The sequence below is a fragment of the Mytilus galloprovincialis genome, chromosome 3 (assembly GCF_965363235.1).
Source record: "Mytilus galloprovincialis chromosome 3, xbMytGall1.hap1.1, whole genome shotgun sequence".
NCBI lineage: Eukaryota > Metazoa > Mollusca > Bivalvia > Mytilida > Mytilidae > Mytilus > Mytilus galloprovincialis.
The window spans coordinates 69303757-69320798 of NC_134840.1; the positions used below are offsets into that span (position 1 = coordinate 69303757).

Here is a 17042-nt window from a genome sequence, read left to right on the forward strand (position 1 = left end):
GGAGGGCTTTAAAGGGATAATTTGCGATTTTTCACTTTTCATCTTATTATGTTCATAATACCATAAAAAACATATTCACCAATTTTTATTTTGATATGAAAAGTAATAAAGAAGAAAATTGGGAATTACTAATTTTATTTCTTCAAAACTGCCTGACTTATGTGACGTAGTTTAAGTCTTTTGCATGCCGGGAGTGAAATTAATCTCATTTAAGTCTTGTTCGTTAACCATCTTATAACGCTATTTAAAGGGCATCGACGACTTTTGGTGTAGCTATTAACCAACGAAAAGTAAGTGATAGCCATGCAACTTTTAAAATTAGATTGTAGGATTTATGTGTGGATTTTTTTATACGAATTTTAGTAATTAAAGTAAATAATACAATAGATCATTTTTATGATTTTTTTCTATAAATACTTTAAACAAACATATGAAATTGACATGATCGATAGTGTATTAAAAATACATGTTTTTGCTTCATTCCAGCAAACATTTTCACTTGCTTGTACTGTGGAAATAAAATGTGTATTAATTTGTGACACTTAGTGAATGTTGAATGCCTAGTAAAAATCAAGGTAATTAAAAGATTAGCATTATGTAATTCTAATCTTTTGATCTTCATTCAGTGACATCTAGGCGTCACGGTTCACCATTTCAGGTGTGAACAATATTTCGTATGAATGATATACGGGAGTCAGTTACTGTTTTAGACACAGAAATGTAAGAAAAGAATCAAGATTAATTTACGGGAGTAATAAGGTCGCACAATAACTGAATAGCTGTTGTATATTTTTATATATTTTGCATAAGCTAACTTTTAAATGAATTATGACTTCTGATTATTTTTGTAACGATAAAATACTGAATTATTTTAATTGAATAAATTTTTAAATAAAAATAGCCTTCTAAACACGAGTGTATGAACTAAAAATTGTACTTTTTTAAATTAGAATCGCCAACCTTTTATATTTAAAAAAAATCATTAACAATTGCAATTATATAAATTAGTCCATCCAAAGCGATCTTTATTTACCTATTTAGGAATTAATGTTCTCATCAAAATTTTTAAATCTCACAACGCATGAATACTTCAGCTATTTAAAAAAAAAAGATGTTTTAAAAAATTGACAGGAAATTTAAGGATCTTCTTGGAATAGAATAGAAAAATTACGAATAGATATTCTTTTCAAGTGGGAAAAACGTCAACCAAATTTATTTATAATCGGGAACGTCCTTATTCAAATAGTCTTCGTCTCACAACGTATAATACTATAGCTATTTGACCAACGATGTTTAAAAACAAAAGACAACGAATTTTATGTCATCTTTCCCTATTTTTTTAATGTAATTATAAGTCTGTTTAACTGGCAAGAATACCCTTAAAGCGGACAAGCAGTTTATTCTTTAAATTGCTGTCATTGAATATCAAGAAAGAAAATAAATCCCGAAATTGATTTAAAACTTTAATACTCAATAGTTTTCCTAGGAAATATTCACATCCCTTGGGGATTATTAGTGTACGTCCAGTTGCATATATATTACATGAATGTCGGAATAATTGTGATGATGACGAATTTCTTCCTTTATTCGAGAACAATCTAATTGATATATAAATCTGTGATTTTACTATGTTCATAACTTCGATGAACCAAAGCAAGTTATATATCGACCTGTATTTACATCAAATTGGTTACCTTCTTCTTCTTCTTTTGGTATACAATAGTCTACATGTCTATCGAATTCGTTGATTACATATACTGTTGGCATACGTGGACTAGTCTATTTACAGAACTTTTACCCCAATTTACACAAAATGTATTTTTCTTTCTTATGTTCAATGTATATACATGTATATATTTTAAATTGCGCTATAGTTCCGTAACTTTCTATCCAGGCATATAAACGAATCGTCGACAAGTGCGTACATTTTTTTAAATCAATATTTCTGGTATGTTCCAATCTGTCCTTTACTATTGACAACGAGTATACATTACATTTTCACAAATTAACCCTTGGAAAAAATATGTAAATAGATTTTTATTTCTTCAAATCTTTTTTTTTTGGTATTATTTATATTTTTATAAATAATATTCTTTACACCAGAAATGATTTATAAACAAGCGTATGAGTTAAGTAATGACTAGTATATTATTTCACTTTCGACACGCAAGACAGAGATGTATATTATACACCTGATAGTTCAAAATGGAAAGTTTTAAGTAATCAATACCTACAGGAGTGAAACGATGCATGAACTTGCAAGCCCGACAGGAAATCGATTGAATACCTGGACGTGTCACCTCACACCCCTCACAATACCTTGTGGAGTAATACCTTTAGCCATGCTGGTGATCAGATGAGGGAAGATCCGAATTTATTTGAATAAAGTTTATTACTTTATAGAATTATGAACGAATTAGATTTTCGAAAACAATTTTCACGGAACACTTATTTATGATTTGAACTTTGACTTTTTAACTAATTCCAATATTACAGTTTAAAAATAACAGACTATGGTTATTTAAAAAAATAAAAACATTTTCCGTATCAAGTTAGTTAGTCAGATAAAACAGCCGTACGATTGACAAGATATCGACACGCAATTACGACTACATCGGTTACTGTAATTTTGGTCCTTTGTGGTTTATAGACATATCATAATTTTTAATCCGTCAAGATGACAAAATGGCGGAACGTAGAGAATTAATACTAAAAATTTAAAACCGATGGTGATCTCTTATCTAGCGGAATAAAACTTTAATATCTATAAATTTGAGCATTTTTATACAGAATAGACATAATATCAATTTTTGATTTTTTTGCGAAGTTTCCCTTTAAGAGTATTTTCTGAATTTATGGTAAAGTTGTTTACTTCTATTCATGAAAACTTTAACAAGTTCAGGGCTCACGCTACCAGGCGACTTGGGCGAAGAAGTCGCCTTCCCGACCGTCACTTTGCTTTCCCCGACCCCCAAAAGCGAAAACAAGTCGCCCTGTTCTTGACGATAGTCGCTTCCGTCATCGGACATTTTCAATTTTTACCAAGTTGATGAAACATCAATTTTTTACTGATAATTAAAGAAATTCAGACATAAACGATTCATTATCTTTAGAAAAGAGGTTGAAGCATTGGCTTCGCAGTGTGTAGCAGGTTATTTGATAAAAATACAACTTTTTATCACTTCGTGCATTTCCGCAAGTTCCGGTGCTTGTTACTCGAAAACGTACATCAACCTAAATTTCGGCTGCAAAATAAGTTTGTTACTTCATTTAAACGTGACAAAAGTTGCCTCCAGTAAATGATTAATCCATTTATTGCATTAAAACCGTCATGTTCCTTTCCAAATAACTTGTCAAACATCGTTTATTTTTGTAAATTTTCTTGCATTCGTCCGCCATTGACCGATTTCTAAACTACGTATCTGAACCGGACCAGCTATGACCGAAATCCGTACTTTTACAATAATTACTACGGACGCACGGATGGAACAGCTGACAGAAGAATATTGATCCCAAAGGGGAAAATTATGCGTTCCACACGCATTAAGAGACTTTTGGTTACATCTTATTGATTGGTGTATATAATTCCCTATATTTTTTATGGATTGTTTCAAACTATTGATTAAACATGTTAAAGTTGCTTAACTCTGAGTCTATTATACTAATATCAATATATTATGGCCCAGCTTAATAACTTTTATATTTTTTTATGAGAAACACTGAATTTCATACACAAGATAATTTAGATATTTAGTTGGCAGATTCTCACAAGAACCTTAGTAAAACTTAAACAACTTTTCATTTCAAATGTTACTTTAATTGTAATTTTTTACGCATATGAATTGAACAACATAAAAAGAATATTATTTACATATGGCCCTTTATACTATTGTAAAATCCAAACATTGTAACGCACCGCGCGAATGAGCACTTCTCTTTCAAATCTCACCACTTCTCCCTATCAGTTTCAAAAAGAGAAGTCACTTCTCCCTATAATTCTGAAGTAGTGTGAGCCCTGAAGTTTACATTTATGTTATTCTAATTGAGTTTTAACTATCTTTTTTTTTATAAATTGCAGTGTACTCAGGGGCCAAATGGTCAGGAATTGTCAACCAACACCCCTGTCTTATGGTGGTTGTGGGAACGAAGATTATTTTACATGATACATGAACTACCTGTATTTGTTCAATTTAGGTAAATTCTATAGTATATATGCATATATATATAAAAAAGAAGATGTGGTATGATTGCCAATGTGAGAACTAACCACAAGAGACTAAATGACACAGATATTAACAACTATAGGTCACCGTACAGCCTTTTACAATGAGCAAAGCCCAAACCATGGTACTTAAAACATGGAAATGGTCAAATTTGAGAAAAATGGAATCATGCAAATAAAATAAACGTTGTGTTTGCAGAAAATAAAAAAAAAATGAAAAATAGGAGAGAAAAAAAACCCAAAAAAACAAACTCATATTTTTTATAAAGAGCAAGGTAGAAACTGAGAACCTTTTAGTAACAAGATATTATTTCAGAATGCAATTATTTTAATGATACAAATTTATTATGTTTATCATATAGAAAATGGAAGACATTTAAACAGTGGAAGAGAAATGTTCGCATGCAGAAAAAGTCTGGAAGCAAGTAAGTAAATATACAGTTTTTGATAAAAACAGATTCGTTATAACTAGCTAATATATTAATGTTATACGGATTTGTAAAATTGAACTGAAACTAAATGTTTGTTAATTGCAGAGGTTTATTTCTTAGGTCAAAGGCTTTTATAAAATTCTATAAAACTTAAAGAGAGGATCAGTAACACTTGTAGATAAAGATAAAAATGAGTAAAAACATGAACTTTTTTTACATCTATTTATTTTATAGAAATACAATGTACAAGCAGTTGTTTGTAGCCAATGAGGTACTCCAGGGATGTCTGATACATGTAAGAAGTTTACTGGAGGCTGCCAGTGGTAGTAGAGATGGCATAGGAGAAAAAGATAGTGCTATTATTCTGATTGTTGTGGACAGGTCAGCCACATTGACCTTGGATGAATTCAAGGACATCCAGGTGGTACAGGCTGAAAAAGCTTTGGGACAGTTGAATTCACTGCGAAATAAGATAATTGACATTGTCTGGGAGTCATGTGCAGTAAGTTGTCCATTTAAAAGTAAAATAACAAAAATACCAAACTATGAGAAAAATTCTAAACAGAAAGTCCCTGAGCAAATGGCAAAATCAAAAGCTCAAACACATCAATCAAATGGAAATCAACTGTCATATTCCTGACTTGGTACAGGTATTTTATTATGTAGAAAATGGTGGATTAAACCTGGTTTTATATCTAGCTAAACCTCTCACTTGTATGACAGTTGCATACAGTTAAAAGACTCATGATTTGATTATTGATTCTTTCTTGACCCAATAAAATGAAACTTGTCACATGTTTTGAATTCACTGCATGTGTAATCTATGTAATTTTGGTGCTATGTTATATTTGTGGTTTTCTATTTAACAAAACTTTTTCAATTTTTTTGTGCAAAATATTTTAGAAGATGTAAGAATTTTTTGCTTTTGTTTTCATTCCTGTAGTTTCACAAAGAAAAAAGCAATAACAAAGCCATCATGAATATTTCTTGGTTCTTTATCTCGAATCTACTGATTTATATTTTCACTGAGTTTATAGTGTTAAAAAAATGAATTTCTTGCATGTCAAATAGTAATGTTATTTTTAAGAAGCACATAAGAGTTAAATTCAACATAGGTTGATAGAATTCTAATAAGATTGTTTGTTATTGTAGACGGTTGCAGAAATGGAAGGCATCACACATGGTATAAGACCAGAGGGTACAAAGAAAGTTCATATACAGGCACCTCCAAAAGAAGAAGTCAAGAAGCTAGATAGTAAAGCTAAACTACAGAAGAAATTTGGTATCAAGACTTTGGAAGAAAAGAAAAAGGAAGAAAAAAGTAATAAGAAATTATATAGCTTTCCAATAATCTGTTTAAAAAACATGTGGGGGCTTCTGGAAATTATAGAAATGGGAGGGAGTGAAAATGAAGTATGAATTAATGTTTAGTATGAAATAGATGTGCAAAATATGGATAAATTGACGAAAGATGCGGTTGAGTGGTAGAAGGTAATTAAATCAGAAAAGAATTCTACTTTAAGGGTTAATAATTATTCATTGACGTATTATAGGTTCAAAGCCTCTTTATGCTCAGATTGCTGAATGGAGGAAGATTTTAGCCAGGTTGGCTGCCTTCCTGAAGTCCATTGATTACCTGATATTAGAAATGTTACGGCGACTCGTAGTGACTGCTATGAGATTACTTTTGGAACATCTGTCTACATCATATTATGTCACAGATGAAGATGAAGAAAAGGTATAAATTTGTTTTGGATATATGTTTGTATTTAAGCTGATGATGTTTTTTTTGGGGATATCAAAATGGCTAGATACACAAAGAAGCATTGTATTTTTAGTAAAAACTTAGTAAGAATAAAAGTGGAGGTTGAAAAATTCAAATATTGCTAGATAGAACAAAGATTTATTGGTGAAAACATGCATCGCTAATAAATTAGATGGAAGTTTAATATTCATTATGAGCAGATGCAAAAGTTTAGTAGTTTAAAATCTGTGTAGATGTGTGTGAAATGAATAAGCTACTGTGTTGGATGTCATATCAACAACTGTTATTCCAAAAAATATTGTTCATATTCAAGGGATTTATAAATTGATTTTAGACAGCTCAGATTATGTAAATAGCATTTTTATTTTCATGTCAAATGTAGTTTTTCATTATATCATCTAAGAGTTCATTTACTTTATTAAGCGGCTCAAGCACATTCTTATATATATTGACAATTTATAATAGACATCATATAAGTTTTGTTTACATATTAAACATTTTTTTTTATAAGACATTGATTATACGGAATACATAATCTTTGAATTGAAACATTGTGAAAACTTATCTTTGAAATAATATTTAAAACAGTATAGAAAATCTGTAAAGAAACTGAATCCATATGATTATGATTCAGACGAGGTGAGTTAATTCTTAGAGAATTACTTCCTGTACAACAGCTCTGGTTCCCTGCTCCTTTTAGACTGGTTTCATCTTATATAAGTTATCAGACCAACTGAATTAGAGCACCAGTTTCAATTAAATTTGGTTCCAATATCTCATAAATTAATTCAGATTGTATTTATTTATTTACTTCTTTGAGCAATGTATGTACCATATATAGCTGTGCATGGTACGCATTTGTGTATAATACGTACCACCCTTTTCATATATGTTAAATTACAAAAAAACTCCTGGTGCTGTGTTCAGTTTGACAGATAACATTGAACCAGCAAAATGTCCTTTCAAATAACAGTTTCATAACATATTTTCTCACATAAGTAGTTTGAACACACATTAGTATTAACAATAAGTTCTGGTACTTTCATATACTGTAAGCATCTAATTTTTAGCAGTTTAGACCTTTCTAGATGAAGAAATCATATAAGAGAAGGTCCTAGATTGACACATTCAAGATAATTTACATTAGTACTGTTTTTTCTAATTGCAAAATTCTCATAAAATCACTTGTGAAAATCAGTTGGTTTACAGTATATGCTTAACTTATTTCTTTATTATGAATCAACTGAAAAAAATCTGGTTTATGGTAAATCATGATAACGTTATATTGAAGCTAAAGCAAAATGTTTTACTGGTCTTGCCTTTCTGAAGTTTTTTGCAGTCTTTGAACATTTGATACTTATCAGTTTTTGGTCAAAGTAAGATCACTATAATTGACCTATCGGGCTATGATGAGCGAGCTGGGTCCAAAAGTAACTTGATAGATGACCCATGACCCCATTTGAATTTCACCATTGCGATTCAATAAAGGATAATAAATCTTTGGGGTGGGGGTGGAGTAATATATTTAAGGAAATGTCTGCAATCCCATATATCTTTAGCATCCTAGCACTGGCATTGTCCGTCTTCATGAGACTTCAGCACATATTCCTTCTGATAAAATCCTTATAATAAGTTCTAGCTTAAATTTCTTTTGCTAACTTCTCCATGCCAAAACTACAAGTAATTTTTCTACATTTTAATCAGCCATTTTATAAAGTTCAAAGTTAACATAGATTCTGCTAATGTAACATAGCAACACTTCAGGTTTTTCTGGGTTTTTTTAATATTTAAAAGTTAAGTTTTGAGAGATGGGAAATATATCTACCACCTTTTCATTTATCTACATAGTACACCTGATACAAATTTGATCACAATTATAATCCCAAGTGCAATATAAGTATTTTACCGATATTTTTGTGTGCTGTTTTATATTAGGCATCGACATATGTTCCATCTGAGGATGGTAGTTCATCTGATGATGATGATGTTCCAGTCAAAAAGAAAAAGGTTTGTTCGTGATGCTTATTTCTCTCTGCTGATTGGCTTGTATGATAATGTTTTTATTTCAGCATAATATATAGTTATATCTGCTTTTATATTTACTCTACTAGTTATTGTTTTTGTCTGTAATAATTTTTTGATTTTCAGCGTACTAAATATTTGTCGCCATATTTTGTCAGGATTTTGTTACAGTTTGTTGACTGTTCTATTTTGTTAATGTACAGATTTGTAATTTACTGTTATACATTTATATGTCTATATACCGGTACACATTTTCACATATATATATTTTCAATCACAATATTATAATCAGGTGTATCATATATATCTCTCTTTTTGTTTGAAATTTGGATGTTCATTTGAAATTATTAAAAAAAGAATTGAAATGAAATAAAAGAAATCCCCTGAAAAAAGTATTTTTTATCGATTAATTAAAGAAATTTGGCATTTTTCAAATCAAGCATTATTTACTATAGTATATTTTTTTAACCTTTTAATTTTTAAAATTTTCACTATTAATTCCTAGACTTTTCAAAAATATTTAGCAAATAACTAGAAAATGTTGAGTTACTTAATTTTATCCTTTGTTTGTTTTGCCATGTACTAGATATTGTAAATAAAAAAAATTGTTCTATTTGCTTTGTCTAACAGCATGGTTAATGGTATTTAAACAAGAATTTAGTTTATAGTTTTCTGTTAAACTGTAGTTAATATGCATGCTGTTGAACTTTATCACTGATATAGACATGGAAAGGTCTAAGAATTCTTCCATTTGTAGGTCCATTTATCAGTCTAGTATCAGATTTAAATTTTAGTTTGAGAAAACTTACAATGAAATTTGGGTCACCTCAACTTGAAACTTAGTACATTTTTTCATCATTATGTAAACTTTTAAAAATATATGTTAAATTTTGGTTTGAGTCATATTTTGATTGGTTAGTCAATCTTACAATAAATGACAAGGATCCTGAGTCATAATATACAGTAAGTAGGTAAAGTTAAATATCTAAAAAAAAAACTAACTGTTTTAGAAACTACTCCATCCACAATTCTAAATTCTATTTGATTTGGCATCTTTGACAGAAAGTTTAAAACAACTAAAAAGTCAGATGCAAATTTTGCAGTTATATTTAGACATTAAAAGTGGAGAACAACATAAAATAAATGTTTTGTTTTTCCTTATATGACTGAAGCAATGAATATTATTATTCTTTTTACTGAGGTAAGTCATTTATTAAATACCAAACTTATGTTTAATTTTTCACCACAGAACCCATAAATTAAATTTTAATTCACATTAATTCTATAAGCATTTAAAAATGATAAACTATCTTTTTGAAAAAGCTAATACTTGTTTTCTTATCGTTTTTCATATCAGGATTCAGATATGGGAACACAGTCAGGAAGAAGTAGTGTTTATATGGCCAGTAGACCTGAATCAAGGTAAATAGGATGATCAGTCAGATCAAGAAATGGATGGATAAATTATAACTGATTGATTTTTTTATTTTTGGTGTTTTAACGCCACTTTTAAGCACCGCATTTAGGCTCTTTCGTGGCAGTCAGTTTTTATTGGCAGAGGAAGCCAGAGTGCCTGTAGAAAACCACTCTCCTTCAATAGGAAAGAATGCATATAAAAATAGATTTATAGTGTTCATTTGTTTGTTTCTTAATAGTTGAGGATGATGATAGATATTAGTGTGTAACATCCAGTGGCACATATTACATGCATATCAGAACCAGTACATGTTGATATTTATTGATGTTTTTTTCTTCATATTGGGTAAAAACATTTTAGTGGGTAAATAGCTGATCCAAAGACGGATGCCTGGTAAAATTGAATGTGTATCAAATAATATAAGTATACACCATTTCTCTAAGTTGGTGCTGTATCACATTCATTTTGTTGTTTTCTGCTTATCTATCATATATTCAAGATCATGTTGTATTTTATGTACAGATAAATCTCGAAACCAATTCTAAAAAAGTACTGTAAATTCAGAAATTATTGCGTGCATTTATTATTGCGATTTTGTATTTTTTTATTTTAAATGTTTGCAATATTGAGAAAATTCTTTGTAATTCATATACAAATTTTAAAATGCAAGTTTGAATTATTGGGATTATGACCCTTTCGGATTTTTAGCAATAATAAAAACATAGCAATAATTTCTGAATTTACAGTATCACATTTTGAGTAAATATTTGTGTTTTTTCAGAGTTATAATTTATCACAATTGTAGATTAGAAATAATTGTGTTTTACAGGGCCAGTGGTATTGGGAAACCAGGACAAGTACAAAAAAAAGAAGGCTATGTTATTCCACAGTTTGATTTTGATCAACCAGAACTGTTTGATGGTCCTCCTGATATTAATGAGGTGCGTAATAAATATTTTTCAAGGGCAGGGGAATGAAATATATGTAAATTTATTTGTTTTCAAGCTTACTGATACTCAATTTCCTATTTTTAACTTTATTCCATTCAGTTGATGTGGTAATAAACCAGGGCTTCCAAAAAATATTTGAGCCAGCTGGACATTTTATATCTGGTTCCGATTTTAATCCCTTAAGACTAAGTTACAAAAGGCAATTATGGTAATCAGATGGCCATCCTAGTGAATGACATAAGATTAAAAAAAAAACGATATTAAACTTTATTTTGATATGAATTTGATGTTCTTAAGTAAACTGTTTAATTGGCAGTGCATCAATCGAAGTGTGCACATCAGCGTACTCATACCTGCCTTAGACTCTTAATTTGTGCAAAATGACGTTATCAAAAACTTTACTTTCGTTTTAAAATCACATTTTTCTAAACCATATGTTGACTTGACAATTGTAAAACATGGACCAGAAACAGATATGTAAATTCTGTGTACATTTACAAAGCACAACTGAGTAAAAGAACCTCTTCCCCTGTTATTTCTTCAAACAAAATACTTGAAAAGAACGTTAGATACAGGTATCAATGATAGTTTTAGCATTTCTGAAGAAATGTAGAATGCATAATTAAATTTCCCACCTGTGCACATGCGCACACATGTTCTCGTTCATACAATGTAGTTCTGACGATTTTTCATTAAAACTTTTTTTAAAAGTTCATCAAATCATGTTTATAAATGTATTTATAATTTTAATCTGTTGGACTAAATTAATTAGATACAAACCGCTGAAATGTAAGAAAATAACTTTGAATGGACCGATCAATTTATACAATGTCTGGTACTGAAAATAGTTTACCTGTCACCTGAACAGGTAGATTTCAGTTGTTCAACTAATTAGCATTGATTAAAATTAGAAAGTATTGAAGTAGGGGTTGTTTTGATAGTAATGAATGATCATGTCACTTTTAAGACCGCAATGTGTGGCTGTAAGAGACAAAATAATGGGTCAAAAAGATCGCCAGTTATGTTAAAATTACCGTCTCTTAAGAAAGCCTTGAAAACGAAAAAGTATATGACTGTTTCATGCTTTGCCCAGCTGGACTTTTACGGGACATTATACAAATGTCCGGAATATACGACCGTTTTGGAAGCCTTGTATTAAACACATATATTATGCTTTAAAACTAAGATAAAGAAAGGAGGGGTTGAATTATCTAATTTCAATTTATTGTGGGGTAAACATCAAGGAATTTAGGTCATATTAGAATGTCTTTTGTGGGCAACAAATTTCTGAAAATATATTATCATCATTAAAAAGAGGTTATTTCTTTAAATCTGTACTGTTTTTTCACCCACAAATCCATAAGAAAGTTACTATCAAGAGTATGCCATGGACTGGTAATTGGTTTTATAAAGTATTTATATTTATACATGTATAGTGTTTGTTTACATGCAGTGAATTTACCAAAAGAAATGATCACATATCAATTTTAGGTACTGGAAGAAATTAAACAAAAAGATGTTGTAGAAGAAATAGCAGCAGCTGTATTTAATGTACAGCTAGTGTTGAATACCCCTAAAGAAAGAACTGCCCTATCAGGTGGTAGTAGACATTCATCATCTCCAGGATCCTCTAGGAGGAAGACCCTGGAGAGAACTGAATTAGGATCAGGAAAGAAGATGGTCAAGTTTACTGATGAACAACAATCAGCAACAGGTAATGGAATTCAAAAGTTTTGTAACTATTTGATTGTCTCCCTTGACAACATTTCTTAAGCTAAATTTATTTAATCATTTGTCAAATTTTGACTAATAGCTTAAGAGTTTGCTGTTTACTTATCACTACTATTTTTCGTCGATTTTTTAGGTATACTTGAACCCTGAAATGAAATGATCAATGAAGTCCCCTTTTTTGATTAGCTAATCTTCAAACTTTGGCAAAACCTCTAATTCAAATATCCCTTAAGGATGTACTTAGGTGAGTTTTGGGATTTGTGTCAAATGTTCAGACTCCTTGGTCTTTTTCCATACAATACAATGTAAAATATTTTGCCCCATAACACCCATTTATTTTTTCATATAAGATTTAATAGCTCATGAAAGGTCATTTACCAAAATTTTAGAAGATTCTTGATTTTCTTTCTTTGTTTTGAGACCTAAATAATACCAATGCAAATATAAGGTAAAAGTCTGAATCAGCCTTTTCCCGCTATATTTTAAATCTCAAATATCTCAAAAAGGAGGTCCATGACTTATCAATATTTTTAGCTTATTTTAATTCTTAATTGATGCTCTACCAGCTTATAGTATCAATTTTAACTTCTTAATTTATTAATTTTCACCTAACCTCACCTAAGTTCATCCTTAAAAGCACATTTTTTCCTCAATCCTTGGTAATTTGTACCCAGAAAATAAATGAATCCACAGCATATTTCAATAAAATGGTATTCTCTTTATTTAATAGATACAGAGAACTCTGACTCAGAGTCTGATTATTATTCTGATGAGGAAACTGATGGAGAGAGAGAAGACCATAGGGAATCTAAAGAAGGAGAAGATGACGAGGATGATGACGAAGAAAAGAAGGGAGATAAACAGTTAACTTATGCTTACACAGAGAGAAGGTTTGTAACATTGGATAAAAGACTTTTGTCAGGCTGTTCAATATACATGTACTTTTAATAACGATTTTTCGACTGTTTTATAAATTGTTTATATTTCAGTGTGATTTTGGTCTCTTGTGGAGACTTGTCTCATTGGCAATCATACCACATCTTTTATTATTTTTACTTAACCAAGAATTACTAATTAAATAAAGTAGTGAGTGACACTCATAGAAAGATGCTACATTAGACTCAGTTTAGGAATACTATTTATAAATCAAGTGCTTCAAATATTTCTTTCTGTTATAATAAACTATTTAAAATTAATTCTCTACTTTTCTAGAAATTTCAGAATTTTCTGGACAAATTAACCCCATGAAAAATTGATAAGACATTTGATTGTTGTTGAGGATCAGATGTTGACTTCTGAATTTCTTCTTTATTATGGTGTTTGGTTGCTATCTCATTATTGTATACTCCACATGTTCTTTAATTTAATTCATACTTATGTGTCTATTAGAATTCAGGATTGAATAAATTTTCTATATTTAAGGTTACTAAATATGTTATGCAGTTTAACATAATAAAAACTTTAAAAGCAGTTTCTTAGAAAAGATTTTAGAATTTCATGTTATCTTAAATCTTTCGTTCATGAATTTAGTTCAGTTGTAGTATAATTTACTGTTTTGTTTTAAGGAAACCAACTCTACCAAGCAAATCAGTTGTTGACATATCACCAAATCAGGAACAGTTCAAACAGGGTATAGATGAAATAGTGGCAGGGTTTAGGAGCACTATTGGTAAGTGACTCTTACTTAGGAACAGTTCTTATAGGGCATAGTTCAGATGGTGACTAGTTGTTTTTTTATATGTTGATATAGTACTGTGCTAGGAACAGTTCTAAAATTTATTATTATAATATTGGATTTAAAAGAGTATTGTAAGTACTTTTGTTAATCTCTTCTGAGTCTATATTAATCTCAGAAAGAGTGATGAAAATGTATTAGTCATAAAGTGGCTTGATTGAGAAAATACTTTTGAAAAAAATCTATTGTTTGTGGTAAGATCTCAGAAGTAGAGAAGCCAAGTATTTCAGTGTGTGTCATCTTATATTTAATTATACAAAGAGACAGTGACTCTGTTTATTTTTGAAAATTTTCATTTAATTTTTGAATAAACTGTTTTATTTTCAGTTCAAGTTGTTTCCATGTTACGAGAACCAAGATTAAAAGTATTCTACTCAGCACCTATACAGGATCTGAAGTTAAACTTTGATGTTGAGGAGGAGGAGGAGAGAAGGGAATATGAACGACCTTGGCCTGACCTTCAGTTTATCTTCAGTGACGACTATGAATACAATAACTTATTAGAGGAGTTACATAAATACATAGAAATGGAGATGAATCTTGTCAAGCAGTATGCTAAAGTAAGTTGAATTCTTCAGTTTGAATACTGTAATACTTGTAAAATAGATGCTTCATTTGTCAGTCAATTTTAAATTTTCTTCCAAGTACTTTTCTTTTCCAATTAAAAGTGAATGAAGGGAACTAGTAGGTTTGGTAAGGAATGACCTCCACTTTAATGAAAACAAGGAGGTTACATGTAAAAACACTGAATTTCATGTAAAACAAAGCATGTTGGAAGGAAAAATGATTAATATTGCTGTATACTTTGTTATTTCAAAGAATTATCTTTTGATGTTTCTAAATAGGAATCAGTTTTATTTTGCTGTTTGTAAATGCAGAAAGGCAGGTTTATGAAAATTATACAATTTTGCCCTACTTTGGGATATTCTGTAAACAATTGAAGTAGAATATCTGACATATAAATTTCTTGCCTGAACCGTAGTAATTCTGCTAAATCATTGAAAGTAAGGACTAGTTATTCTGACTATCTGGATTAGCATTGTTGTATGTACACACACATTAAATATGATACAAACAGTACTACATTAAATAACAATTGTTCTTTAAATATTACACTTTAAAATTACAATTGTTCTATAAGTATTACATCAAAATAGCATTTGTTCTTTAAGTATTACATTGAAATTACAATTGTTCTTTAATATAACATTGAAATTTCATTTTTTTTTAATTTACAATGAAATTACAATTGTTCTTTAAGTATTACAATGAAATTACAATTGTTCTTTAAAATAACATTGAAATTACATTTTTTTTATAATTTATAATGAAATTACAATTGTTCTTTAAGTATTACAATGAAATTACAATGTTCTTTAAATATTACATTGAAATTACAATTTTCTTTAAATATTTCTTCTTGTAGGAGTTTGATCAGTATTGTCTGATGGTTGATGATGCCATGAAATTGAATGTAGAAGAATCGATGGCCTATAAGCCTTGGTCAACAGATCAGTTTAGTGGTGTTCTAGCCAAACATACTGGTGAAGTAAGATTTTTACCTTTTCTTGTGTTCTTAACCAGCACTGCAAAAATTTATTACAGTTATGAGTCGTTGTCCATTGCTGTATTTAATTAACGATTAAATTTTTTTCTCACAGAATAAAGTTGATAAGGTGAAATTGGATTTACCTGTTCAAACTGACAATCATAATAAGTTCCACTGTCCCTTACTTAGTCCTTATTTAAATTATGGTTTTGATCTTAGAAACTTATAGTTAAAGAGCAATGACATTTTTGTCAGAGTGTAGATTATGAAAAGTGTTAGATGTGTCAGTATCAATATGCTGTCAGAACTTATGTAAGTAAACCCGTGATGAAGACAGTTTTTTGTTTTTGATAGCTCTATATTTTTTATTAACCTTTTGCAGATTGGAAAAATGAAAGCAATGACGATCAGAAAGAGAGTACATATGATACAGGTTCTGAGTAAGAACTACCGTGAGACCTGTCTACCATATCCTACCAATATTGTGGATACAGTACATATTAAACTCCCACTTATAGCTAATAAAAGGAACGAAGACTTACTCACTATTATCAAGGTTGGTTTTCAAGGATATTAAACAAAAAAAATGATCAAATTAACTCTTTCTGTTTATTTAACCTGAAAGTTAATTAAGTTTTGATAATCAATAAAAGTATTTTGATTCTTCTCATTTTTTTGTTAGTCAGAATTTTTATTTATTCTCCTTTGATATTGCTATTATTACTTTTCAAAAACTGTGACCATGCCTTGATGACATTTTACAGAAAGAACACAGTTTGGGAATTGAGAAAAAAATGTATGTTTGGCTACATATTGTCTATTCTTTGACTATTTTAACAGTCATTATTCAGTTTTTTTTAAAATAGTTAAACTTCATATAATTTCAGGGTGCAGCAAGGAAATTGGACAACTACCCTAAATCTGTTGAACAATTTGTGGAGCATTTGACCTTTCTGTCAAAGATTAGTTCTGAGTTACCTGCCCTTGAGAATGAGTTTCTACTAGTGAACAAGTTATTCACAATAGCTAAGGATTACTTAGTTAACATATTACCAGAAGAAATGGCTTTATATCAGACATTGGCTCCAAGTTTTCAGGGATTGAAGGTATACTTTGATGAATTAGAATAAATGACTGTAAAATCATTGACAGTGAAATTTGAAACATGAAAGAACAAACAGAATATTATTTAGTAATGAGTGAATCAAAGAACTATCTAT

The 17042-nt window shown here is 29.8% G+C and overlaps 1 protein-coding gene across 9 annotated transcripts in view; it reads left to right on the forward strand.

Moving 5' to 3' along the window:
• Positions 1-17042, forward strand: part of LOC143068766 (dynein axonemal heavy chain 6-like) — a 127350-nt gene that overhangs the window by 10545 nt on the left and 99763 nt on the right. For 6 of the 9 annotated variants that reach the window (XM_076243041.1, XM_076243042.1, XM_076243040.1 and 3 more), the window contains exons 8-23: positions 4079-4194; positions 4585-4647; positions 4888-5155; positions 5806-5974; positions 6207-6391; positions 7007-7057; positions 8354-8425; positions 9798-9862; positions 10687-10798; positions 12299-12521; positions 13269-13428; positions 14104-14207; positions 14601-14833; positions 15700-15822; positions 16205-16378; positions 16710-16928. In XM_076243041.1, coding sequence (XP_076099156.1) covers positions 4079-4194; positions 4585-4647; positions 4888-5155; positions 5806-5974; positions 6207-6391; positions 7007-7057; positions 8354-8425; positions 9798-9862; positions 10687-10798; positions 12299-12521; positions 13269-13428; positions 14104-14207; positions 14601-14833; positions 15700-15822; positions 16205-16378; positions 16710-16928 — 2337 coding nt within the window. The remainder of the gene's footprint in view (positions 1-4078; positions 4195-4584; positions 4648-4887; positions 5156-5805; positions 5975-6206; positions 6392-7006; positions 7058-8353; positions 8426-9797; positions 9863-10686; positions 10799-12298; positions 12522-13268; positions 13429-14103; positions 14208-14600; positions 14834-15699; positions 15823-16204; positions 16379-16709; positions 16929-17042) is intronic. The other 3 variants (XM_076243047.1, XM_076243045.1, XM_076243048.1) reach the window with 3 other exon arrangements.